Here is a 25824-nt window from a genome sequence, read left to right on the forward strand (position 1 = left end):
GGGTAAGGACTTAAAAATAAATGAAATCAATAAAAGCATAGAAAATAAATCAATCAGGTATGTAGTGGTTTCAAGGGCTGGGCACCAAAGGCGGGACTCACAGACTGGTTATGCCACACTCTGCTCCCTCAGAGGCCCACCAGGGGCAAGAGGAGCAGGCAGCGAGGCCTGGAAGGCGAGGTGGCACTGGCCTACTGCCGGCACTGAGTGGATGGCAGAGGGGGTTGTGCTGGACAAAAACGACAACAGTCCCTCTTCGTTTCCAGGTTTTTATTTGCCTGTTATAATTCTGATATTTATATACATATATATATATAACTTTTTTGTACTGGGCTTTTCAACAGACCAAGCAAAGGCAGACAGGGAGATGGGGCTGCCGGCAGGAGCACAGCAGAGCTGGGAGGACCCATCTTTCCTGTTTGTTGGCTGTTTTTTTTTTATTTTTTGAGTTTTTCCTGGGATGGGATCAAAGCTAATTGCTAGAAAACCTAGAAACCACCTAGAGACTCAGACATCTGCCTACACACTAGTGGCATATGGGGAAAGGGCAAGGCTAGGAGTTTTCAAAGTCACGGTGTATTTACATTCCCAAGGTGGGCAGAGGGAAAGACCGAGGGGGGACAACTGTTCAGACTGGGGGTGCGGGGCTGCTAAGGGGTCCTAGTGTGGTAGCTGCTGGGGGAGGCGGGCGGGGGGGCCACGGGGAGTGGGGAGGAGCTGTACCCGCCCCGCACCCTGGCAGTGATGGAGGCCACTTGGATGTTGTGTGGTGGGTACCGAAGGCAGCGTGTGTATGGAGCTCCTGAAAGCCGGCCGCAGGGTAGGGTGGGCGGCAGGAGGAGGGTGATACTGGCGCATGGGGACTCTGGGCCCCCCCAATGGCCTCCTCTGCCCCCAGAGCCAGTTACCCAGCCCCCACCCTGGTGGAAGCAGAGATGGCAAAGAAAAGGGAGCAGATGGCGGGGACACCGGATTCCATCCTCAGTCCCAGCCAAGCTGGCCAAGGAGTGGCTGGGGATGAGTGTCAATCCGGGTCCTGAGGAGGTCCCTCCAGGCAGCAGGTTGGAGAGCCCTCCGGGACCGTCCCCACTTCCCCTCCCGGGCCAGCTCGGCCTCCGTCCGCCCAAGGCTGGCGAGGCAGCACCGGAAGGCTCTTAACGTGCGAGTGATCAGCCGGCCCCGAGCTGGAGCAAAGCAGTGTGCCCAGCAAGGAGTGCAGCTGGGTTTTGGCAATAAAGTGGGGTGCGGGTAATCAAAAGGGGGTCAGGCAGTGAACTCCTCTCTCCTGCTCTCAACTCAAGCTTCCCACAGGCTCAGGGCCAGAGGGTGGGGTGAGGCCTGGGGGAGACAGGGAGAGGCCTTGGTCCCGAGGTCAGGGACCCAGAACGGGCTTCGGGCCGGGGGTCTTGGCCTCCGACTCCCCTGCGGCCTGGTCCTGGGCTGCACCCCCACCTGCCTCGCCGGGCTGGATCCCACTACTCCAGGGGCCCGGTGGGGTTGATGGGGGAGGCAGCCCCCGAGCTGTCATTGCCTCCTGCCGCCTCCTTCTCCTTCTTGCCGCTGTACTGGCCGATGAAGGAGCCATCCTCGTTGAACTGGACGTCCACGCTGCCGCCATAGTCAGCCAGGCTGTCATCACTGCCCAGGGGCTTGATGTCTCCATTGAGGGATGGCTGGCTGCTGTTGAAGGCCTTCTCCTCGTTGTCGCTGCAGGGGCAGAGGCAGGGGGGAGTGGGAGGCTGCCCAGGGGGCCTGGCTGGGAGGCCTGGTGGGGCCCCCGTTGCCCAGGCTCTGTCTGCCTTCCATGTGCTCTGAATGCAATGGGGATGAGGTTCACATCCTTGACATGCATCCATGAGGGCTAGGGGCATGCACACCCCCAGGAGGGCAGGTGTGAGATACCCAGAATCCCGGCAGATGCGCTTAGCCTGGGCGGATCCTGGGGCCTGGCTCCTTGCCTGTAGGTGAGCCAGACCCCTAGCTAGCTGTCCGCCCTTGCACAGCCCAGAGTGGGGGAGCTGGGAAGGTGATGGCTGGGCCTGGAAGCTGGATGTCAGCGTGTGGAAGAGGAGCTGGAGGGGTTGGCTTGTCCCGGAAGCAGGGAGCTGCCAGGTCAGAGGTCATGGGAGTTCAGAGCCTGGCAGGCAGGGCCCCGGCTCTTCAAAGCACATACAGTCCCCAGGGTGGAGGGGAGGGGGTGTCCCTGCCATCAGGATCTGACAGTATCTTCCCACCACCCCTGCCTTACCTCTCCAGGGACCTGATGTCACCCAGCAGCACAGAGAAGAGAGAGAGACAGCATCAGATAGGAAAGGGAGGGTGGTGCTGGGCAGCTGACCGGAAGTACTCCCACCCCAGCTCACCTGTACTCGCCGAAGGTCTCATCCTTCATCGGCCGGGCCTCAGAGTCCACCTGGGTGTCCTCTTTGTCTTTTACTGAAGATACAGAGAGGAGCTGACTGCTTCTCCAGCCCCAGCTTAGCCCTGGACACTGGGCCCCACCCCCAGATGGGGGACACAGGCGCCCCCAGCACTGTCTCAGCAGCTCTCAAACGCCAGGAAACTTACAAAGGTGTACCCCTCACCCCACATGGCTGCCATCTGCTCTGGGTCCCTGCCTGCCCCCCAACACGCCCATGCCATCCTGCCAGGGGCTCGGGGACCCAGAGGGACTTGTGGAAGGGACCCAGGGTCAGGGTTACCTGAGTACTTGCCACCCTTGCTGCGCTTGATAAAGCAGAGGATGAGCAAGATGAGAAGCAAGAGGATGATGGCGCTGACGAAGCCGATGAACCAGCCCTCAGTGGCAAAACCAGGAGGAGGGAGTCTGATTCGGCCTGGTGGGGAGGGCCGGGTCCCAAGTGAGACAGAGCCACCCCCCTCCGCCTGGGCGCTGCAGCCCCGCAGCCCAAGACCATGCCCCGAGGTTCATGGTCTTGTGTGTGGGCCTCACTTTTGTCACAATCCCTCTTCCCTCACGGAATGGGGAGGGGCAGCGGCAGGTCTGGCCCACAGACAACAGAGATCAGAGGACCAGGTGGGGGTAAGGACCTGGGGTTGAGGGGTGCCTGTAATTTATTGATTTCAGAGAGGAAGGGAGAGAGAGGTAGACACATCAACATCAAGGATGAGACAGAATCATTGATCGGCTGCCTCCTGCATGCCCCCCACTAGGGATGGAGCCTGCAACCCAGGCACATGCCCTGACCGGGAATCGAACTGTGACCTCCTGGTTCACAGGTCGACGCTCAACCACTGAGCCACACCGGCTGGGAAAGGGGTGCGTGTCATTCATGCGAGAGGGGGGGCTGTCTGGAGAGCAGGGGGCAGGGAAGAAAACCTTTTGAGAAAAGGACTGCTTCAGATACAGTTAAAACAGAAGGATGCTAAAATGGGCTGTTTCAGGGGCCTGGACTTTTCCGTCATGGGCCAAGGGGTATCCACATTCTGGGAGGAGAGAGAGGAGCCATGGAACCTAGGGGGATGGTGGCTGAGCTGGGGACAGAGGGAAGCTAACTGCGTGGCGCCCTGAGCTCCCCGGGGCCTCACCAGTGCCGTTGGTCTTCACAGCTATCTGGCCCAGAAGCACCGTCTCCTTGGGCGTCTCCTTGAGCAGCTGGATCTCATAGTCAGTACCCGGCTGCAGGTCCCACTGCGTGTAGGACCTCTGGTTGTAGTTGACATACTGCGGCGGGATATAGGCATCCATTTTCTCATCTGCAGGAGCAAGAGGGCAGCAGGGATGAGGGGGAGTCCCAGGCAGTTCCTTGCTCCACCCTATCCGCAGCCCCTCTGGGCCCAGAGTGCCTTCTCCCCCAAGAGGCCTCATGCGTGCTCACCGCCCCGGGTTTTGAACACGATCTGGAAGCCGAAGTTGCACTGGCCCTCCTTGGGGACCCAGGAGACCACGCTGTAATTATCACCGGCTATGGCCGAGAGGCCGACGAAATCTGGGGTCCCTGGGGAGCGAGAGGAGGGTGTGGGACCTCGAGGCAGCTCCAGTTCCGCCCTCCTGGGCCTGGATGCCTGACGGGGCCTCCTCAGCCCCCACCTTACCAGTTAAGGCCATGGTGCCTCCTTCCCGCGTAATGGCCTCCCCAGGGCCCTGCTTTGTGGTGGCCTGCAGGTGGAAGCGGTACTGCAGGTGCGGGCTGAGGTTGGTCAGGTTGTATGACCGCAGCTCAGGGTCCGAGAGGTTGAAGGACAACTGCTCCTCGCCCCCGTCCCCCACTGCAAGGACAGGTGGGGAGGGAGTGAGCCTTAGCAGACAGCTCTACCCACACCCCAGCTCCCCTCCAGCTCCCACTCAGGCTGGGCTGGGGCTCTGAGCCCCCCAACATCCATACGTGGCAAGAAGGACAGCACGTAGCCAGTGAGCACGCCATTGTGGCTGAACGGAGGCTGCCAGCGCAGCAGGAGGCTGGTGTCAGACTGGCACTCCAGGTGCAATGCCTCCGGGGGGCCGGGCACTGCAGGGCACAGAGACGAGCAGCAGGTCCTCGCCCAGGCTCGCCCTGAGACAGCGAGGAGGGGCCAGGACCGGGGCACGGAGTGCAAACCTCACCTCCCTCTGGGGTGCTGAAGGTCATCTCACTGGCGGGTCCCAAGCCCCGGCTGTTAAAAGCCCGCAACTCCAGGCGATAGGAGCTGTAGGGCCGCAGGCCATCCAGGACGGTGCTGGTGGTGTTGGCGGGCACCACCATGTGGCTTTTGTGGATGTGCCTCTTGCTGTGCCTCCTCGGACTGCCCTCCAACCAGTACGTCAACTGCAGGTGGACAGGAGATCCCGCAGTGACCCCCGGGTACATGCTACCACTGTCCTCAACGGGGACCCTTTCCTCACAACCCAGGGACTTCCAGAAGAGCAGCTGGCAAATGGCAGAGGCCCGCCTCCACCCTTCTCTCACTCTCGGTGGCCTCACCCCAGGGATCGCCCCACCTCCCACACCTCGGACCCTTACATTGTATCCGCGGAGGTGGCCCTTGACCTGGGCTGGATCCACGGGCCACCATTTGACCAGCACAGCGCTCGCGTTAAGAATTTTGATGTCTTCCATCTTGGGTTTTGCCTGGGGATCTGGAAGCAGCCAGTAACATGGATAAGGGCCTGTGACATCCTGAGGCCAGTCCAGAACCCTCCCTCCGGGGCTAGGGAGAGGGGGAGAAGATGGATTTGGAAGCTCTATGGGGGAGAGGCAGGGCATTTGCATGACCTCGGGGTTTGTCTGTCTCTGCAGGCTGTTTATTAATTGCAAGGCAGAAAATAGTAACTACAAGTAACGGGAGAAGATCTTGACGAGGTGATCAAAGTGAACATCTGATGTTTCAGTTCAAGGGAAGGAAAGCAGCAGGACCCCGTGTGGGATCCTGGGCTGCACCCTGGACTGGACTCTGGACTGGATCCTGACTGGACCCAGGACTGGATCTTGACTAGACCCTGGACTGGATCCTGACTAGACCCTGGACTGGGTCCTGACTGGACTCTGGACTGGATCCTGACTAGACCCTGGACTGGACTCTGGACTGGACCCTGGGCTGGGGGAAAGACAGCACTATTACAATTGGAATATTGACGGCCAATTACAGAAATGTATTGTGTCGGTGATAACTCTTTGCAATGGCACTATGGTTATGTAAGACAATGGAATATTCTTACTCCTATGAAATGCGCTATTGAGAGGTAGGGGCTGGGAGGGGAGTGGGCTGTGAAGGCACATGCGGGCTCCACCCCCGCTACTCACAGTCTTCCCCCGAGTAGCCAATGGTGACCTGGGGCTCGGGGCCCTTGCCCTGGCTGTTGATAGCCTGGACCTTGATCTCATAGGGCACAAAGGTGGAGGTGTTGGACACCACCAAGAAGGGGTCGTTCACGATCTGTTCCTGCCAGGCCCCTCGCGTCCCCTGAGGGCGCCACTGGACGCGGTACTGAACCTGGGGGGCGTTCCAGTCCATCCACCTGAGTGGCTGTAGGGGGGTGAGCAGAACAGGATCTGGTCAGCCAAGAGCAGTCTCTTCCTGCGACATACCCCCACCTGTGACCCAGGCTCACACCCCCAGGCATCCTCTGGTCCTCAGCACAGCCAGGGGATTGGCAAACATGTGGGTCCTGGCATAATGTCCTGGGGGTAGCTCAGCCCGGGCCCCCTCACCTTCCAAGTGATGACCATATTGTTGGTCTCGTTCCCTTCCCCCTTCACGTCCACGGGGTTCTTCTCTGGGGCTGGAAAGTAATGTATTGTTAATACATCAATGCTGGGGCCTAGCCGGCGTAGCTCAGGGGTTGAACATCAACCCATGAACCCGGAGATCATGGTTCGATTCCCTGTCAGGGCACATGCCTGGGTTGCGGGCTGGATCCCCAATGTGGGGCGTGCAGGAGGCAGCCGATCAATGATTCGCTTTGATCATTGATGTTTCTATCTCTCTCTCCCTCTCCCTTCCTCTCTTTGAAATCAATAAGACATAGTTTAAAAAAATTTTAAAAAAGTAGAAAGCTTTAAAAAAGGCATCAATGCTATGAGCTCCTGCTGAGGCAGAGAAAGTCAAGAGGACCAAGGAAGGAACGGCCCATTCTGGCCATTAGCCTGGAGGGAACCCCATCCCCCAGCTCCCTTTGCAAACCTGGAAGCGGAGGACTTGGGCACAATCCCCTCTGCAGGCCCTGCTTGCAGAGCCCGGGGACCCTGCATCTGAGACCCCCTCCCAAATAGCTCACCTGCCTCGGGTGTAACCACAGTCTCAGAGGTCGGGCTGGGCTCGCCAGGACCATATTTGTTGATGGCAGTCACTCTAAAGGTGTAGTGGACATAGGGTGACAACTTGAGGGTGGTGGAGGTCTGGTTGCCAGGCACCTTGCCCAGACTGTACCATTTCTCAGGAGCCATCTCCTTGTCTTCAAATTCAATGTCATACTCTACAAAAAGGAGGGAATCGCAGTGGAGTTATCAGCGTGTGGCATGGGGATGGGTAATGGGTCCATGTCTGGCTCGGGCTGAGGGAGGGAGTGCCCAAGGCAACTGGCATTCTGGGACTTGCATGAGGAACCGGGAGCCCCAGTGAGGTGCAGTCACGGAGCCAGGGAGGAGGGAGGAGGGAGGAGGGATGGCTAGCCGGGGCGGCAATGGGGGAGGTGAGTGGCACCATGCTCAGGCCTCTTACTCTCAATGGGGGCGTTGTGGTCGTCAGCGGGGCTCCAGGACAGGCGCACCTGGCTTTGCTTCAGCAGGTGACGATCAGACAGCTCCAGCTGCGGCACCGGCCCGGGGCTCCCTGAGGGCCACGGGGGGTGAGTGTTCTGGTCCATGCTCGAACCCAAAGATCAGACCCCCAGCTCAAAAGGGCCCTGACGTGAACCTGGGCCCCTGTGCTCCAAGGCCTGGTGCCCCCCAGGCCTCCAGACCACGAGCCTGCTGTCCCCCACCTCCCCAGGACTCACCCACCACCTGGAGCTGCGCCCTGCTTTCCACCACATCCAGCTTGGTGCTGGCCACGCAGCTGTAGTTGCCCTGGTCACTGTAGTCCAGGCTGTGGATGACCAGGTGCCCGTCCTCTATGAAGTACCTGGGAAGGTGAGCGAGGGATGCTTGTCCTTCTGCTCCCGATGGACCCACCACTCTCTCCACCTTCTGTGCTCTGCTCCCTTCCTCCCCCTCTTGCCAGAACCTTCTCCCTCAAAGCAGGGATGCTCCCCCCATGGATGAGGCCAGGTCTGGACATTCTGCTTTGCCCACACCGCCCCCTTCCACTGGGCCCGCACTTGTCACTGTCCCCTAGCTCCTGCAGGCTGCGACCATCTCTACGCCAAGCGATGCTCTGCTGCAAGGAGGGGTCAAAGGTGGCCTGGCAGGTGAATGTCACCCTTGAGCCTTTCTTCTTGATCGTGCTCTGGGGCCCCTGCGTGATCCGAGTGGCATCTGGGGGCAACGATGGGAAGGGAGGGTCACTCTGGTGTCCTCCAGAGACCCCGACCATCCCTCCTGGAGGTGCCTAATCACATGGGGAGGGGGCCACCTGGAGGGGGCCACCTGACCTTTGACCTGCAGGTTCGCCACGATGGTTACATTGTTCTGGTCGTTGGCAGCCTGGCAGAAATAGTGTCCTGTGTCGTTGGCCTGGAGGTCTCGAATGCCCAGGGTCCCATTGGTGTAGGGGAAGAAGCGTTCGTCTTGTAACACCGTCTTTCCTTCCTTGTCCAGCCTGGCACAGGGGGGAAGGGGAGCTGGCTCAGACCCCAGCCATGCGCGCCCCGCCCTTCCTGGCTCCCTAGGCCAGAGGATGGCTCAGACCACCCCTGCTGAGTGGGAGCACTTACCACTGGACGCTGGGCACGGGGGCTCCAAAGACCTTGCACAGAAGGTAGGCAGTGCTGCCCTCGACTGCCAAGTAGGTCTCATTGTCTGGGGTCAGGATCTTGGCTGGCAGCTCTGGGAGACAATGCGGCGGTGGGGGGCGGGGGCGCAAGGGGGCAGATTCAGGGCTCTGCAGGGGAGCTCTACCCATCAGGCATCCCTGTGCCCAGCTCAGGCCCCCGCCAGGCTGAGCCTCTCTCGGCCTCAGATGTGTCTCCCTATCCCAGCCGCCCAAGTTTTACCAATCATTCGAGCCCCCACTGACAGTCCACCCCTTCCTGGCCCAGCCCCCACCTTCCCCGAGGCTCCAGGATTGGAGCCACCATGCTGGCCTTGGGCATGTCCTGGCCAGGGTGACATGGGGCGAGCCAGAGCTCTCTCTGAGGCTGCTTCCTCGTCTGCCCTTCCTCCGACTCCCTGCTCTGCTGTTGTGAGGATAAGCGAGAGATGGGGTGAAGGGCCCCAAGAGAAGGAAGGCACCAGTGGTAGACAAACCAGCTGCTGGCTGTCAGCCTCGTGGGAAACAGGGGCAGACTGGCGGTGGTGAGGCACAGAGGGGAAGGGAGGGGAGGGGAGGGGAGGGGGCCTAGCTTGCTGGCACTCACGGACAACATAAATGTAGGCATTAGCCAGCAGGAGCCCGTGCCGGTTGCGGGCCTCGCACTGGGTCACCATCGTGTCGCTGGGCTGCAAGTTGCTCAGGATCAGAGCTCCATGCTGGATCCGGTACTTCTGGTCCTTCCCCAGCTCTGTGAGTGCGGCAGGTGGGTCCATAGGCCAGGCCAGGGCAGTGAGCCACGCTGAGTCCCCTCCCCCTCTCCTCCTCCTCCCCCATCCCCTAGGGCTCCCCATGCTCTCACCCTCCACGGGGATGCCGTTGATTCTCCAGGAGACCTCTGGTTCGGGCCTGCCCTGCACTTGGCAGTCCAGGCGGGCAGTCTCCCCTGGCCCATACAGACGGCTCTGGGGCTTATGCAGCCAGTATGGGGCAGCTGCGGGGAAGCGGAAAGCCGCCCTGAGCCCGCAGCCTCAGCCAGCTCTCCCCTTGCCTCCCCCCACCCCCTGTGACATGATATCACAAACTTCGGTCCCCAGAGGTCATTTTTTTTTTCCTTCAAGATTTTCTAATTCTTTCTTTTTGAAATTGATGAGAGAGAGAGAGAGAGAGAGAGAGAGAGGGAGAGGGAGATTTGTTCTACCTATTTTATGCATTCAGTGTTGGTTCTTGTATGTGCCCTGACCAGGGATCAAACCTGCAACCTTGGAATATCAGGACGATGCTCTAACCCAGTGGTCAACAAACTCATTCGTCAACAGAGCCAAATATCGACAGGACAACGATTGGAATTTCTTTTGAGAGCCACATTTTTTAAACTTAAACTTCTAAGTCCACTTCTTCAAAATAGACTGGCCCAGGCCATGGTATTTTGTGGAAGAGCCACACTCAAGGGGCCAAAGAGCCTCATGTGGCTCTCAAGCCGCAGTTTGCCGACCACGGCTCTAACCAACTGGAGCTACCTCGATGGAGCCCCATTCTTGGAAGCCTTGCAACCTGGTAGGGGTTAAACCTGGCAGAGGCACCATACCTTCCACGGTGACATAGTAGGCATGCCGGTCACTGCCCAGGGCGTTCTCAGCCAGGCAACGGTACTCGCCATCATCCTCCTCGCCCACGTTCAGCAGGTGCAGAGTCTTGTTGTGGTTCTGGTAGGTGACTCGGTCGGCTGGCATGGGGCCGCTCGGACGCAGCCACTTGATGGTGGGCGTGGGGCTGGGCACAGTGCAGGGAGGCCAAGGAGGAGAGCAGAGGGGAGAGAGGACAGGGCTGCTGAGCCCCGCCCCTCAGCAGACACCCTGTCCAACCCCACCCTGGGCCCCTAGACTCACTAGCCCTCGGCGATGCACTCCAGGACCAGTGGTTGCCCCTGCAAGGCCACCAGGTGGCTGCTGGCATTGGTGGGGAAGAGCAGGCGCGGCTTCCTGTCAATCATGCTGTTGGCTGTGAGGAAGGAGCCAGGGAGTGGGTGACTCTGGACACCGGCATGAGCCCCCAGGGTCTGTTTCCTTCTCTGCTAAGGGGAGGCCCCATCTCTGCTCTTGCCCCCCCCCTCTCCCCGGGAAGGAATCTGGGGAGGGTTGAGATGGAGCCGAGCTGTCCTCGGGGAAGATTGAGGGCCTCCGATCTAGTGAATGGGTCAGGCCGGAGGGTCACAGAGGAGCGCGGGCATGTCAGAGCCTTTGGGACTCACTGGCTTTGACCCGGAGGTCGATGGGTTCCTTTTGAATGATTGTCCGTGTGCCAAGGAAGTGGGCATGGCAGATGTAGTCTGAGTGCTTGTCCTTGATGAGCACGTTGGCAAAGTAGAGGTTGCCATTCTGGCCCATTGTCACCCTCTCGTCCTGTGTGATGTGCATGATCTCTGCGGGGGCGGGGGTCAAGGAGGCAGAGGTCAGGACCCCCGTCCAGGAAGACGTGCCCACTGGCACGCCCACCCCTGGTGGCGGCCCCCTTGTGGGCACCCACTGCTGTTCATCCAGTAGATCCGCAGAGGCTCTGCACTGGGTGGAGGGTGGCAAGGCAGAATCACCGACTCCCCTTCCTCTACCTCAACAGGTTTCACTGTCTCCTTTGGCCACTTGGGAGCACCTAGAAGGGACAGAGAGTGCAAAGGGTCCCCACTCTCCTCTTGGTCCAGGCAGGTCAGGGTGGGGGAAAGGCAGAGGGATGGCTGAGGGTATGAGAGGGCCAGACCATGAGCAAGGTCACGTAAAAGGAGGCAGAGACTTTGGGTCGTTTCTGGGCTCAGGGCTGAGACCGGCACTCCATGCAGGAGAGGATGGGCTGGCCAGATGGCTGTAAAGGGTTAACCCTCCACAATTCTCAGTTCCCACCCCCAGGACAGGACAAGGATGGGTGGGGGGAGCCTGAGGTGCAGCAGTGGGGGAGGGGAGCTGTGGTGGGATGCGGGAATCACAGACCCTTCCATCATCCTGACACAGAAACCATGGCAACGGTTCCCAAGGTAACCGGAGGGGCAGAGAGAGGAAAAGCCAGCTTGGGAGGCAGCAAGCTCAGGGAGGATGGAATGCAGAGGGAAAACCCCAGGGAAAGGGCGACACAGATAAAGGCAGACCAGAGAGGCCAGGTTGGAGGTGGGGAGAAGGAGCAGGGGGGAGGGAGGAGGGGAAGCAGAGGGAAGGAGACAGTGGTGAGGGAAGTGAGAGAGAGGACCCAAGAGTGATAGAGAAACAAATGGGACTGCAGACATGGAGAGGGGACAGAAGCTCAAGCCCAGGCAATGACTCAGACAGACAGGACAGGCAGAGGGAGGCAAATGCAGGCAGAGCATCAACCCTCCACCCAACAAGCCAGCAAGCCGACAATGGCCCACAGCTCCCACACAGGGTCCCTGCGACTTGGTCAGGGACCCTGTCACGTGTCCCAGGCCTTTCCCCTGTCCCTGCAGTGCCTCGCACCCTCGGCCATGAGCTGGATCTCGTGGGACATGGCGGTGCCCAGGTCATTGCTGGCGAAGCAACGATAGGTGCCCTGGAACCTCTGGGCAAAGTTGGTGGTGTTGCTAGTGATGGTGAAGGAGCCCGAGTGGGGTGCCTGCTTCACGGTCACATCCGGTTCCTCTTTGGGTTTGAAGTGGATGCCGTCCCGGGTCCAGCGGAACCTGTGGGCAGAAGGGGCTCAGAAGACTAAGGCCCTGGAGCCTGGGTCAGGAGCTAGACTAGACCAGAGGCAAGGGCAGTAGCAACCAGGGGCCCCTGGGATAGGCTGGGATGGGGCAAGGACCAAAGGTGATGCGGGAACTCTGGGGCTTTGGGGCTCAGTAGTTGGGAGGCCTGAGGACTAGAAGTTGAAATCAGCCCGGCCGGCATGGCTCAGTGGTTGAGCGTCGACCTGTGAACCAGGAGGTCAGAGTTCAATTCCAGGTCAGGGCACATGCCCGAGTTGTGGGCTCAATCCCCAGTGTAGGACTTGTGGGAGGCAGCTGACCCATGATGCTCTCTCATCATTGATGTTTCTCTCTCTCTCTCTCTCTCTCCATCTCTGAAATCAATAAAAATATATAAATATATATATATTTTAAAATTAAAAGTTGAGGTCAATGGTCAACAACAGGGCTTAGAGGGCGAAGGTCACTCACTCCACTTCGGGCTTGCCACTGGCCTCACACTTCAGGCTGATCTCTTCTGTGGGGAAGACAACTAGGCGCCGTGGAGACTGTTCCGTGATGACAGGTGGCTCCATCACTGGGGACAGGATGGGGAGAGCGGTGGTGAGGATGACATCATGGCCGCATCCCCCATCTCATCATGAGAGAGGCAAGGTCCGGAGCCCGTAGAGGCCCCAAGGCCATGGGGGTGGGGGAAGAGTTAGGACAAACTAGAGAGACCAAATAGCTTGGCCACAGGCTTGTGGGACATGAAAAGAGAGAAAGGGGCACAGAACAAATAGAGAAAGAGAACAGAGAGAAAACAGCAACAGAAGTTCCAAAAAAAGCTGCCCCAAAGAGAGAGGTGAAGCCAAAGGGACTGGTAGAAATGGACAGAGAACAAAACCAAGGCCACAGAAACCAAAAAGGCAACCCCTCCCAGGGAGAGGGAGGATCAGAGAGAACAGAGCACCAGAAAAAAATGGCAAGAATGATGGAGAAAAGCCAGACCGGGGCAGTGACAGAACAAAGACAGCCCACATAGGTGAGGGACAGGGAGAAGGAGAGGCTGAGGTGGGCCTCCAGCCTGAGTCAGTGGGACAGGAACCCAAGGGCCAGAAAAGACAGCAATCAGCCTGGAGGTCACAGTTCAATTCCTGGTCAGGGCCCATGCCTGGGTTACAGACTCCATCCCCAATGGGGGAGGGGAGGGACGCGTGCAGGAGGCAGCCAATTGATGTTTATCTCTCTCAGCATTGTTCCTATCTCTCTATCCCTCTCTCTTCCTCTCTGAAAATAAATAAATACATAAATACATAAATAAAATAAGACAGCAGCCAGCACAAGGCACATGGCACACAGAAGAGGAGGGAGAGGGGGCCATGCTGGCACCCCCTCTTTCCCTCTCTCCCTGGCCTTCTGGCAAGCACTTTCACCCTTCCCCAACTTACCATGCTGTCCTTCATCTGAGAAATCCAGGCAGCAAGGGAGAAAGCGAAGAGAAATGCTGACACACCGCCCCAGCAGGAGGCCCGATGGCATGGGAAGAAATAAGCATGGGCAGACCCCCCTGGGCGAGGGGAGGGTGGGAGAGGCGGCGTAACATGGCGGGGGAGGCACATCCTGGGCTGGAGCTGCGGGAGGTCAATCCCCAGGACAGGACAGAGCACAGATCACTGCTTTAGGGGTGGGGCGGTGCCCGGATCTCGGTGCCAGAGAGCAGGGGGAGAGAAATGTGTGCCTTTAAAAGGAGTGCCCTTTGGGTAGAAGCTTGCATCTGCCTGACAGGGTTTGCCGAGCTGACCCCCACCCCACCCAGGATGCCTTGGGAGGCTGGGAGGCAATCAGCCCGCGCGGCCAATGCACCCTCCCCTGCTCCAGCCCACTTCCCTCCCTAATCCAATTAGCAGGACTCAGTGTTTTCAATTACCCAGGCCCAGCCTTCAGGGCCCAGCTGCCCCCCTCCCTGCAAAGCCCTCCCAAAGGCCCTGCAGTTTCCATCGCCCGCAGGGCTGACATAGTCCTCGTTTTACTCCCCTTGCTCCCTCCCCGTCTGCTTCCTCCCAGCTCCCTGAGGCCGAGGCCAGAGTCACTGCCCAGTTGCAGGACTCAGCCCAGCACTGGCCAGGGTGGCTGTGAAGGAGGAGAGAGAGGGCAGGCAGGGCGGGGAAGGGAGCAGTAGGCTGCTCCTGAAAGCTTTGTGTCTGCAGAAGACCTCAGCTTGAGGGTCCCCAGGAGAGAGGAGGGGGCCCCTGGGGACACTGCAAAGAGCCCTGAACTGGGAGGGGCTAGGGCAGGCAGCCCAAGAGCAAGAGACAACGACAGGGACTACAGGGTAGGGAAAATGGACTGGGTGGGGAAAGCAGGAAGAAACAAAGGGGCCTGGTATGGCTGGGGAGTGAGCTTGAGCTGGAAGCCATATTGTATCGAGGTTAATACCAAGTGCAGGCCAATGGCCAGGGCAGCCTCAGACCTGCCACGGTCTTTGGCCTACTTCTCTCTCCTTGCTCCTGTCTTTCCCCAAATTCTCCCTGCCTCTCCGCACAGAGACGCACCTGGCCAGATGGCCCAGCCCATGTGGCAGCAGGGTGGGCGGATATACAGGGTAAGGCATGAAAAGCAACTGAGAGGCGATGGAGAGGGAAGGAGGATGAGTATGTGTGTAAATGTGCAAAAGTGTGAGACCGGCACATGTGGATGTCCTGGGGTGTACCCCAGTATGTTTGTGTCCGCCAGTATATTTGTATAGGGGTGTGTCTTGCCAGAGTGCATGTGAAGGCTGTATGCATGCTTGCCTTCAGGGCATAATTTTGTGTTGTACGCCTGCCTCTGTGTCTGTGTGGATGACTGTTCCTTTGTGTCTAAACCCCTCATTTTTGTGTGTGTGCACATGTATGCTTGTCTGTGTGCCTCTTATGTGTCATCTCAGGGTCTCTGCCCCCTCTGTATCGCTGTACCTGGCTGGGTTCAGATGGCTTGGCTGTGTCTGCCCATGTGTGTGTCCATGTGCATCTGTAGGTGGGGGAGTCTGCATAGGCATGACTGCATAGACCTCCACGTGTATATCTAAGAGGGCATCCCCAACTTTTGTTCTGTCATCCTCTCTCCATCTCCCCTAAACCCTTGCTGCTCCCCAATGCCAGGAGCCTTCTAAGCCCACCTCCTTTGCCCCCCACCCCATTCCTGGCATGGATACTCTTTCTTACTATTAACTCCCAGCTCATCTCTCAGAGACACTGGCCTTCCCCAGTCCAGGCTCAGAGAAAAAGGTGGCAAAGATTGGAGCTATAAAATGCCCTTCACTGAAGCCGAACAGCCACTTACAGCGGTGTTTACAACTCCTGCTCACGCTCAGGAGAAAAGACCATCACAGTAACATACCTCCCCCCCACACACACACAGGTACTCACATGCAACCCCATTCACACGCACACACGATTCACTACAAGCAAATGTTAACAGGAAAATACCTACAGACCTTTACATACCTGACCAATAAATAACAGTTCAAAATAACAGGGAATCAAAACCACACTCAGGAGCCACAATTAGTCAATCATAGCCACGCACATCCACACATACAAATATACAGCCTGTCCAACTCACAGGCATAAAAAATACTCATGTTCAGTCACAACCCTCTAGTTACAATCCCAAACACCCCCGCACCTACCCGTGATCCCACACAAATGTAATGTTCCAGCAGCCCCACCTCCCAGACCCTCCAAATAACTGCATTAAGTCGTTAGCTCCAGAAGCCTGCTGGGCCTTTGCAAGGCGTAGTCTTTTCCTGTCTCCGTTCGTAGGGCTACATGGGTCCAAGATGAGATGACCCAAATTAGAAGTGGGGTCAAGATTTGAATCCAGGCCTTTACACAAGCTAGTTGAGCCCCCATTTTCCCGCCCGCCTGCCACACCCCTAGGGGTGGGGGACGTGGAGAGGTGGGGAGGACCCAGGGATGGCACAGAGGAGGTCCGGTGCCCAACCCTCTATCCGTGGTGCTGAAATTTCCCCAGCCCTGTCCGCGCCTCTGCTCTCTGTCCATGGTGCTGACACACCCTGCGCCTTCCATTCTGTTCTCTCCAAAGGTATCCAATGTCCTGGGTACCTCCTGCCCACTCCATGCCCAAGAAAGGAGGGATGGGGGGGATAAAGGGTGAGGGTCCGGAACCGGGAGAAGGTGAGGAATTAGAAAATAAAGAGGAGTCAAGCGTGGCGGTGAGGGAGGCTCTAAGGCTCCCTCTAGCTACTCACATTCATCAGGAATCTGGATGAGCAGGCAGGGGCTGCAAAGGAGGAGGAGAGGCCACAAGTACCGCAGCGCCACGGCCATCTTCCAGGCGGCGCCGGCGGCTCGGCACAGCCGGCCGGACTCGGCTCAGGCTCGGCTTGGTGGGAAGGGGGCTAGTGGACGGCTTGGGGCGGGAACTGGGGGTGGGGGCACTGGGAGAGGGGAGAATGGAAGGAAAAGGTGGGGGAGGAGAGAAGAGAAAACGGATGGTTGTTAGTTACAAACATCTGGGCGAGTCAGGGCTCTTGGCCCCGCCCCTAGCCCCGCCCGCTGCTGGTCAACTCCCCTATCCCTCCCCCCACCCCCACTTCGAAGAAACTAAGCACTGGCTGGGCCTCCAGGTGGCTTTTCATTTCCTTCCTATTTTCTCTATTTGCCTTTCCCATTAACTGCCTCTCCATCACCAACTTGTTGCCCCAATCAGCTCTCCTGGGCATGCCACAGGCTGCTCTGTGCATGTTGTTATCATGTATGACTTCATGTGCCAGCAAGCAGGTGCCCCTGGGCATGAGTGTGGCTATGTATGTGGCTGTGTGTGTGCACGCAGGAGAACATTTGTATGTGTCTTCTCTGGGAGGGGGCTGTTTTCTCGTGTATCTGTGGAGGGTATTTTCTCACATCTGCTATTTTTGTGTGCACGCGCAAGCATGGGTACACACGCATGTAGAGAAGAACTCTTGTTGCAGTCTCATTGGTATGGGTTTCACAGCCTACTGATCACCGAATGCTGTTCTGGCCTGGGGAGGCTTGGGAAGTGGAGACACGGAAGGAAGGAAAGGGGCCCAAAGAGGCCACATTGCACAGAATAGGTTGAGGAAAACGAACAAAGAAAGGGGGAGAAAGCCTGACCTCAGGAAGTGACAGGAGGGAGGGAGGGAAGGAGAAAAGCAACTCTCCGCTGTCCCTCAGGCCTCCAGGGGGCAATAGAGGCTCTGTGGCCTTCCCACTCCCAGATGCTCCAAGCCAGGGTCAGGTCAGGGGTCACGGAAAGCTTTGGGACAGTGCTTCCGACACCTCTTCAGTGCCTGGCAGGCCCCAGCTTCTGAAGAGAAAGCTTCCCAAGAAGCCAGACCACTTTGACACCAACCAGGAAAAGGTGCAAGAGAGGCAAGTGATGGAGGTGCAAGCGGGGCAAGAGCAGGATGCTGGGTGGCTGAGAGGTTGGAGGCTGGAGTCCGAATTCTGGATGTCTCGCTAAACCCATCCTGGGTATCCTCCTGTGCCAGCCAGGACCTTAGAAAGAGTGAGACCAACCTTCATCCAGGATGCCAGAGGGGTAGATGGGAAGCCTGGAACGCCACGCTAAGGTATTTAGACTTTGTCAGGGGGCTACCAGGAGCCACAAATTGGTTTTGTGTAAGGCAACCCATGAAGAGTAACAAATGCAACAGACTCTGGGGAAGAGGCAGGGAAAGTAGATGGCGGTGAATAGCAGTCAGCTTGCAGCTCTCAGACTCCCCCACCCAAGGCTGCAGTGGGGGGGGGGGGGGGAGAAGCACCAGTGTGGATGGGCTGAAGGCCAAGGGAATGACTTGGGAGGAGAGGAAGTGGCAAACATATAGCCCATTCCCAACCTGCAGAAGCTGAGCTGGGGCCCAGAAGGGAGGAGTATCGGCAGATCTGTTCCACCCCCACCTTCCCCAAGAAAGCCAGTGCAAGCAGGGTGGGCCCCAGGCCTCAACTTCAAGGCCTGTAGGAAGCAGTAGGAGACTCAGATCAGAGGGCAGGCGATCAAACAGCAGCCTTGGGAGCTCTGAGCACTCTGGTCTTAGGAGGGGGAGGGAAGGGAGAAGCGAGAAAAGACACTCAGAGAAGGACCTTCCTGCACTCAAGTGCTCCATTTGCTGGAATGACATTCCCTGCCATGCCAGCCCCTCCGTTTGTCCTCCAAATCTAGGCTCCCGCCCAGGGTAGGGTGTGGCATATATGCCCTGGACATAGACACAAGGAAAATTGCATCCCATCATGCCCCACAATCTCACACCCAACCCCTTTTAGTCTCCTGGTATTTGACAACCAAATCGCCACCTTCCAGGCGCTCAGAGCCAGGCAGGAGCCAGGTTGAGAGGCTCTCTGACAGCTGGCAGCTCTGCCTCCTCTCCTCCCACTGCTGCTGGGTCTCTGATCTCTCACCATTTCCTCTGGCAATTACAGAGCAAGCAGCTCAGGTTGTCAGCTCAGCGGGTGCCCCCCCCCACCCCCATCAGCACCTCCAGGAGCAGGGGAGGGGGAGTATTCCACAAGCTGGTGTACAGATGGAGCCAAGGCCATGTCTGTGAAGGTGGGGCAGACGGGGGAAGACTGAAGGGTGACAGACAGGGCGAGAAAGAGGCAGGAGGGAGCTGGAGAGGCTGAGACGTGGGGCTGGGGGAGGGAATGGAAGACAAAGACAGATGCTGGACCACCCCGCTTTCCAAGATGAAGAAATGGAGAAACAGAGACCCAGGCAGCAGGGAAAGGAAGAGGAGAGGGGAGAGGGGTACAAAGGGTGGGAGACAGCTACAGAAGGCACCGATGAGATGTGGTCAGCAAGGAGTGAGGGGTGTGTGTGTGTGTGTGTGTGTGTGTGTGTGTGAGAGAGAGAGAGAGAGAGAGAGAGAGAGAGAGAGAGAGAGAGAGAGGGAGAGAGAGAGCGAGCAGACCTAGGGGTGCCTCCTCCGAGTCCTGGACTCTGGGGGATGCACCAGACAAAGGGCGGGGAAGGAGAGATGAACCCGAGTCAGAGGCGGGGGCCTTTTTGGGCTTGGCCGTCAGGCTGGACTCGTGGGCAGGGTGGAGCAGAGAAGCTATGAACCAGCATCAGAGACAAACAAAGCCCAGGATGACAGAGACAGAGCAGCAGGTCCCAGCCACTTGTGACACTGGAGCAAGGGTGTGGTAGTAAGACGAGATGAATGAGCCACTGCCGACCGACCGGCCCTCAGGGAGCAGGTGGGCCCCCTGACGAGGGGGAGGAAGAAGCACCAGGAGGACCGCAGTGGATTCTTCCAAGATTGCGGCTAAGGCAAAATGAGCAGCCACCTGGTGGGCGTGGGGGTGGGGATTGCCCAGGAGTCCACAGACACAACAGTGAGTGTCCACCCACTGCATAAGCCCATCACTGGGCTGGGGGAGGGCACAACAAAGGCAGGCTGCTCCCCAGTGGGTCCAGCTGGGAGCCCATCCTCCCCTGGGGCCTCACACACCACTCACAGGCAGGCGGAGGGAAAGGGCGTGGCAGGAACTGAAGTGGATGAGGTTGGCAAGGTCATGCCCACTGGAGCCTGCAGGGAGGGGCCCGGCCCCTGGCCATACCCTGGCCCCGCTTGGCCCCTGAAACTGCTCTCCTCCGGCCTCTGTCCACTGGCTGGGGGAGACCTGGGAGGACATGGAGCCAGGCTGAGCCCGGGGGGGGGGGCTGCTTTCCTCCCTGAACACACCTGCCCCTGCCCCACTGAGAACCTTTAAGGGTGTCCTGCATGCATGCATGCCCACAAGCTCCCACGTCCTGCCTTGTCCTCTCTGCCCCTCCCATCTGATGGAAATGCAACTGCCCGAGGGATAAGCAACACGAAGGTGCTCCAGCCCAGCATCTGTTGAGAATGGAAGTGCCCCGTGACCTGGCAGACCTGAATGGGGGCAGGGCTGGAGGCTCAGTGCCCCAGGTGTGTGAGACGGTCCAAGCGTGGGTACCACGCCTGCGTATTTGTAGGTCTGGCGGGGGGGGGGGGGGGCTGTCACCTCAACAGGCCTGGAGGGGGCCTTGGAGCCTGTTGGCACATACACGAGGGTGCGGGTGTCACCTACATCCCATGCACTGTGTTCCTTTAATTCTCCTTCTCGCCCTCCCCCCCAGGCTGTGGCTGGCGGGTTTCCATGGAGATGGAGCCCAGCTCCCTCCACTGGCAGAGATGGGGGAAGCCTAGAGGAAAGCTCGCTGCAGCCTAATGGGTTATTTAGATAATATATAAAGGAGGCTGACTGGCGGGAGCGCCCGCAGGTTCCTGGGGGCATGGAAGCCTTAAAGGACGGCTGCTTCCTCTTCTGTGCCCCTGCCTCGCCCTTCCCGAAGGACACCCCCACTCAGAGTACCCCCTCAGCCCCTTCAAGGCTGAGGTCTCCAAGGCAACGACAGCTTACCTGTAAAGGACCATTCTCCTTACAGGATGAGGAAGGGGTGGGACAGAGCTTAACCCTTTGTGGAGGAGCAGAGAGAACAGTCTACGCCGAAGGCAGAATCTCACCATCAGTGGCAGGGACAGTTTTTCTCTGTGCCCCCCGCCCCCATGTCACAGTCAGCTGCCCCATTTTATTGAGTAAATTCATAGATAGCACTTCCGACATTCCAGGGATTTTCACACACGGGGACTCTTACACACATTGCTCATTTAACCCTTAAAATCGCCGTGGGGGAAGGATGTGCTATCGTTATCCCCATTCTACAGATGAGGAAGCTGAGGCTCAGAGAACCAGAGTATCACATCCAAGGTCACTGATGCTCAGCAGGCGTGGGGTTCTCGATGGGGCAGAGGCTTCCTCTGGGTGCCAGCTCGTCTCTCGGGGCCTCCGCTTCCCAGCAGGTGTTGCCAGGGGGTCAGGAGCCTAATTTGCTAGGAAGATGGCAAGCAAATGAGGGAAGCCAGGAGGGAATCTCGGGAGGAAGCCACGCGTAAGGAGGATATGACTCTCGGCACAGAGCAAGGACCATCCAATCCCTCGGCTTTTACGTGACTGCCCATCCCGGGAGGCCGCCCATCCACAAGAAGGCAAATCCCTTCCCCTGTCACCTCAGGACAGCCTGGGTTCCTTGGGCCCCTCCCGTTATCCCAAATGCTGGGTCGCTGTGGCCCCTTTCTTGACACCAATGGTCTCAAGGCCTCCTCACAAAGAGGCTTTGACTACCAGTCAGGGCTTAAGGACAGCACCGACTCCCTGTGCAGAAGGGGAAACTGAGGCCCGGTGGAGTAGGGGCCAAGACGCTGGCCTCCCAGACTCCTAGAATGCCAGCTGTACAGCCAAGTAGCCCATGCGCAGTTGGGGAAAATGGCACCCACAGGCTAAAAGCTGCCTCCTTGCCCTCTCCGAGCCCTTTCTCTGGCTCTGGACTCTGAGCCAGATCAGAACCTCCCGACCTCAGAAATGAACTTGGGCCTCGGGGACTAGACCAGAGGGGGATGTACATCCTGTTCCTCTCATGGGCAGCCTCTGGGACTGGAGGGGAGAGAAGGCCTCAGAGCAGGCAGGCCACGTGGGAACGTGCTAAGCAGAGTGGAGAGGCAAGGGGGGCCCAGCCGGCAGCAAGAGGCACCAGCCTTGGGATGCCGGGGGGAGGGGGTTCGGGTGCCTAGAAATGGTTCAGACACTGCCAGGCCTCTCCAGCCCCACTCCCAATGGCTTAAAGGGCAGAGGGGGCACCGGAAGACTGGGGGCGGACAATGGGGCCTCTGTCGTCCCAGGCATTCCTAAGGCATGAAGGCAGGAGGCTAGGGGAGGGGCCAGAGGACACCCCAACCGGGAAACCCCACATCATGGCAGCCTCTGCAGCCACCATCATCAGGCCCGCCCCTTCCTAGCTCAGGCCCAGTAGGGGCATCCGAGGGGACTCGTGGGCAGAGGAGGATCTGTGTGCGCATGCTCTCTCTCTCTCTCTCTCTCTCTCTCTCTCTCTCTCTCTCTCTCACACACACACACACACACACACACACACACACGCAACCAGATATATGATCCCCACATGCAAATAGGAATAAGCACACACTCACACACCCAAAGCTAACCTCCTATACAGACCTCCAGCCCTGCTGCCCTGGGGGGGGGGGGGTCCTTGGGACTCATGGCCCCCCTTCAAGAGGGACAGCCCAGCAGGACCTCATGGCCGAGTGTGCAAAGCACAGGACGCTGTCAGCCTCCCGCTCCACCCGTTCCGGGCCAGCACAGCTGTCCTTACTGGGTTTAGGGCCGAGGATCGGCTTGAGTGTCAGAACAGTGCCCGGGTGCTCCCTCCGTGGCTTTGTAACCTGGGACCCAGACCAGCAGTCCAGCCCCTGCCCCTGCGGAGGAACTCCCCGCCCTCCAGGCTCCTCCCTCTCCGCAGCCTCTGGGAAGCCACAAAGATCCTGTTGATATCAAGGGAGAAGGCAGGCTGGCCCCGCTAACCTCCCACCCCCAGGCCTCTGGGTGGAGGTGACCAGGTGCCTGCCCCCTGTCCACCCTCCAGGTCAGAGGAGGCCCCCACGCGAGGGCTGAGCCCACCCTGAAGCCAGGGCTCAGAGTTCAGAGGGGCCAAGTGTAATCAAGAGCAGGCCATGGGAGAGGAGGTAAGGCAGGAGGGGAGAGGCGCAGAGGGAGAAGCTAGACAAAAGGAGAAGCTGAGAGGTGGAACCCAGGGCACTCACAGGGAGGGGTGGGGCAGGCAGAGGCAAGTCGGGGGAGAAGGGAGTGGTGTGCACCCCCCACAGTGAAACTCCAACTGAGCTGGGGTGAGGGGGGGGGGAGGAAAGGTGGGTGAGTGAGAGCTGGAGGTGGGGAACCGGAAGGGGATGCCCAGGATTGGCACAGGGCCCCACCCAGGGATCTAAGCCCAATCTCCACAATAAGAGGAGGAGGAGACAGACAGGGCAAATGCAGCAGCCAGCTTGGGAACCCTAGAGGGGGGATCCAGACACCCTGGCTCCCCCATTGTCTGAACCACAGGGCAGGGCGGGGCCCTTGGGGCTCAGAAGGGGCCCAGTGGGCAGGGAAGTTGGCTGGGATGCCCACCTCTGCACAGGACCCCACCTCTATTCCGTGCTTCCCCAGCGCATGCTCCTCCTAGGCTCAGAGTACCCACACCCCTCCTGGCCCCTGAGCTGTTTTGATCCTTAGCCCAGGAAGGAGATCCAGGTGACGCTTCTATCACACCTTCGCCTGGGCCCTCCTGGAGGCTGGATGGCTCTGCAGGACCACGTGGCCTTCGCTGCCCAGAAAAGCGACCCAGAGGCCTTCTTTCCAGCTGTTGCCATTTAAAGGGGCACCAGGGACAGTTTGCCTCGAAAGGGACCTTAGAGATTAAGGAGCCTGTGCCCTCATGTGATAGCCAAGAAGGCTGACACTCAAAGGCAGAAGGGCCTGAGGATCTGGAGCCACTCGGCTGGGGAGTGGCAGGTATGGGGGGGGGGGCGCCTCCTCCACCCTCCCCAGCCAGTCTAGCCCAAGCACATGGCATGGCAGGCACCCTCCCCAGTGGGTGCTCCCGTCGGCAGGAGTGGGCCCTTCCTTACTCCACATCTCCCTTTCCCCTTCAGATCATCACAAGGAAAAAAAGGAAAGCCAATTTGTGCCCCCCTGAGGACGAAGACAGTGCCAGTCGGGTTCATGACTGGCTTTTCCATGGGCAGCCATGAGCCGGCAGGAGCGAGCACTTGGCAGTGAGCAGCTCGTGGGTCACTGAATTCTAGGGCGGGGAGGAGCTCATTTCTGCACAGGGAGGGGCCCGCCGCCTCAGGTCGCCTTGTGCTCACTATGTGCCCACTTGGTGCCCTGCATGGGTCTGGCCACGAGCGGAGTAACCTCCCAGGAGCAGGTTGCAGCAAACCAGGGAGACTGAGGCTGGGGAGTGCCGAGCGGGTCTCTCTCTTGGTGCTCAGATCCCCAGTGATTCTTAATTTCTTTTGTTCTTTTCTGTATAATGCAAGTGTGCCACCACAATGAGATGCACCACCTTTGGGATCACACACACACACACACACACACACACACACACACACAGAGAAATAAGTATGGAAAGAGACTAGGGTGCAGCATAGAGAAATGGCCAGGAGCTGGGGTTCCAGCCCTGACCTGAGCTCCCCATGAGGCCCCAAATACCTACGAGCCAGGGGAGAGGCCGGCCCGGCTGAGTCCCGCTGCCAACAGCAAGAGGCTGACCAGAGGGGAGAGGCCCCAGGCAGGCCCTGCCCCAGCCACCCCACGGGGGACAAGAGAGATGAGGCTCAGAAACAGTTTGTGGGAAGAAAGGCTGATTGGATTATTCACATGAGTCAGCAGAGATGGCACCGGGCTGCCCAGAAGCCCCTGCCGTCTGGGTGGAGTTAACTGGAAGGAGGGCACCTAGTGAGGCAGGATGCCAAGCCTCCCCTCCTTGAGGGGGCAGATGGCCCTAGGCCTGCCACCGAGAGACAGGCAGTGATGGGCGGGGCTCCAGCTATCCTGTAGGGGGCAGCAGGTTGTGCCAGGTGTTCTTTGCCGTCCCTGCCAACCAAGAGACTCCCAAGACCGGCCTTAGAAAGGGGGTGATGGGAATTGTGGACCCTCCCGTCACCAAACAGGGGCAGGAAGACTTTCTAGAACCCCTGGCCCTGAGCCAATGATGCCCTCCCTCCCACGCCTCTACCTGGTGAGCCCACAGCCTACAACCATGCGCACGGGCGCCCAGGCCCATCTCCCAGATGCACCCTTTCTTGGCCCCAAGAGCCTTCAGAAACTGAGGCTCCAGGCGCCCCCTGCGCCCCTGGGGAGGAGACCCCGATCCTGGTGCAGTCACGGAGGGGAGTCCCGGGAACTCCAGGCTGGGGTTTGGAAAGAAGAGTGGGAAGAACAAAGCCCCCACCCCTACCTTAGGGTGGAGGGCCGGGCAGCGCCCAGCCCGGTTCCCCCCCCCACCGCCCCCCATTGCAGGGGCAGCCCACCCTCACCTCCCCTCCCACCACGCCGGCCACCGAATTTTCCGGTGGAACTGGGACCTGGACTGGAAAAGAGGGCCAGCCACGCCCAGGGCCACACCCCACGGCAGCCTGTGTGTGTGTGTGTGGGGGGGCGGTCCTCAGGCCCCATCGTGCTCCCTTTCTCACACACGCACACACCCACAGGGACGTGCCAACTTCAGCCCCCACCTGCCTGCACAGACCTGGTCTGACTCCCCCCCACCCACCCTGCGTGTCCCTCCTCGGCTCCGCATTTTGGGAGCAACCCAGGTAGCCCGCACCTGTCGGGCTCTGGCCCTGGCCCCCTTCTCCCGCCCCACTCCTGTCCGCAAGGCCGAGCCGGGGGGCACCTGGGTGGGGCTCCGGCTGCCCCACCGGTGACCGCGGGCCCAGCGGAGCGGCGCTCGCGCTGTCGCCTCCGGGGCTGGGCTAGGACCGGGCACTGGGGATCGGGGACGCAGCAGCCGAGGCCGGGTCCCCAGGGCAGGCCCGCCCGCCTTACCTGCGCTGCGGCCGCCACTCAGGCTGCCCGCCCAGCCTCCGCGCACGCCGGCCTCGGACCCGCCGCCCGAGCGCGTCTGCGAAGCCTGGCGATGCTGCGTCGGAGGCGGCGGGCGGGGGCGGGGCGGGACGGGCGTGCGCGCGGGAGGAAGGGGAGGGAGAGCGGAGGGGGAGGAAGGGGGAGTGAGATCACCTCCCCCGCCGCCCGCTCCGCCCCGCCGCGCCCTCGCCCCTCGTCCCGGAGGAGCCGGGCTGCAGAGCCTCGCGCGGCGGGGAACCCCTGCTGGCCCCTTCGGGGAGCTCAGCGGGACCGTTGCCCGCACCCCGCAGTGTCTCGCTCCGCGCACCTCAGTGGAGG

At 59.4% G+C, this 25824-nt stretch overlaps 1 protein-coding gene across 4 annotated transcripts; it reads right to left on the reverse strand.

Annotated features, from left to right (window-relative positions):
• Positions 1-255: 255 nt before the first annotated feature.
• L1CAM (L1 cell adhesion molecule) lies at positions 256-25613 on the reverse strand. Of its 4 annotated transcripts, XM_036430033.2 has the most exons (29): positions 25468-25613; positions 16269-16457; positions 13465-13479; positions 12506-12611; positions 11826-12028; positions 10873-10995; positions 10598-10768; positions 10236-10347; positions 9935-10119; positions 9209-9340; positions 8954-9097; positions 8312-8423; positions 8030-8196; positions 7757-7913; positions 7436-7560; positions 7159-7269; positions 6716-6913; positions 6150-6220; positions 5742-5964; positions 4962-5077; positions 4565-4766; positions 4347-4469; positions 4057-4230; positions 3840-3959; positions 3550-3717; positions 2703-2837; positions 2364-2436; positions 2249-2260; positions 256-1707 (listed from the first exon to the last, which is right to left on the reverse strand). In XM_036430033.2, the coding sequence occupies exons 2-29, from the start codon at positions 16345-16347 to the stop codon at positions 1476-1478; spliced, it is 3789 nt and encodes a 1262-aa protein (XP_036285926.1). In that variant the 5' UTR covers positions 16348-16457; positions 25468-25613; the 3' UTR covers positions 256-1475. The 4 variants fall into 4 exon arrangements, with proteins under 4 accessions (XP_036285926.1, XP_036285930.1, XP_036285929.1 ...); XM_036430037.2 differs by lacking the exon at positions 13465-13479; XM_036430036.2 differs by lacking the exon at positions 2249-2260.
• Between the last annotated feature and the right edge of the window lie 211 nt (positions 25614-25824).

Source organism: Pipistrellus kuhlii, unplaced genomic scaffold (assembly GCF_014108245.1).
Source record: "Pipistrellus kuhlii isolate mPipKuh1 unplaced genomic scaffold, mPipKuh1.p scaffold_m20_p_100, whole genome shotgun sequence".
NCBI lineage: Eukaryota > Metazoa > Chordata > Mammalia > Chiroptera > Vespertilionidae > Pipistrellus > Pipistrellus kuhlii.

Excerpts from the sequence above, each read along its gene's own strand:
- L1CAM (XM_036430033.2), bottom strand. The coding sequence starts at position 16,347 with ATGGCCGTGGCGCTGCGGTACTTGTGGCCTCTCCTCCTCCTTTGCAGC. Across the intron at positions 10,120-10,235 it reads GAGTGCATCGCCGAGGGCTA|CCCCACGCCCACCATCAAGT; the intron begins GTGAGTCTAGGG and ends CACTGTGCCCAG. Across the intron at positions 4,470-4,564 it reads CTTCAGCACCCCAGAGGGAG|TGCCCGGCCCCCCGGAGGCA; the intron begins GTGAGGTTTGCA and ends TGTGCCCTGCAG.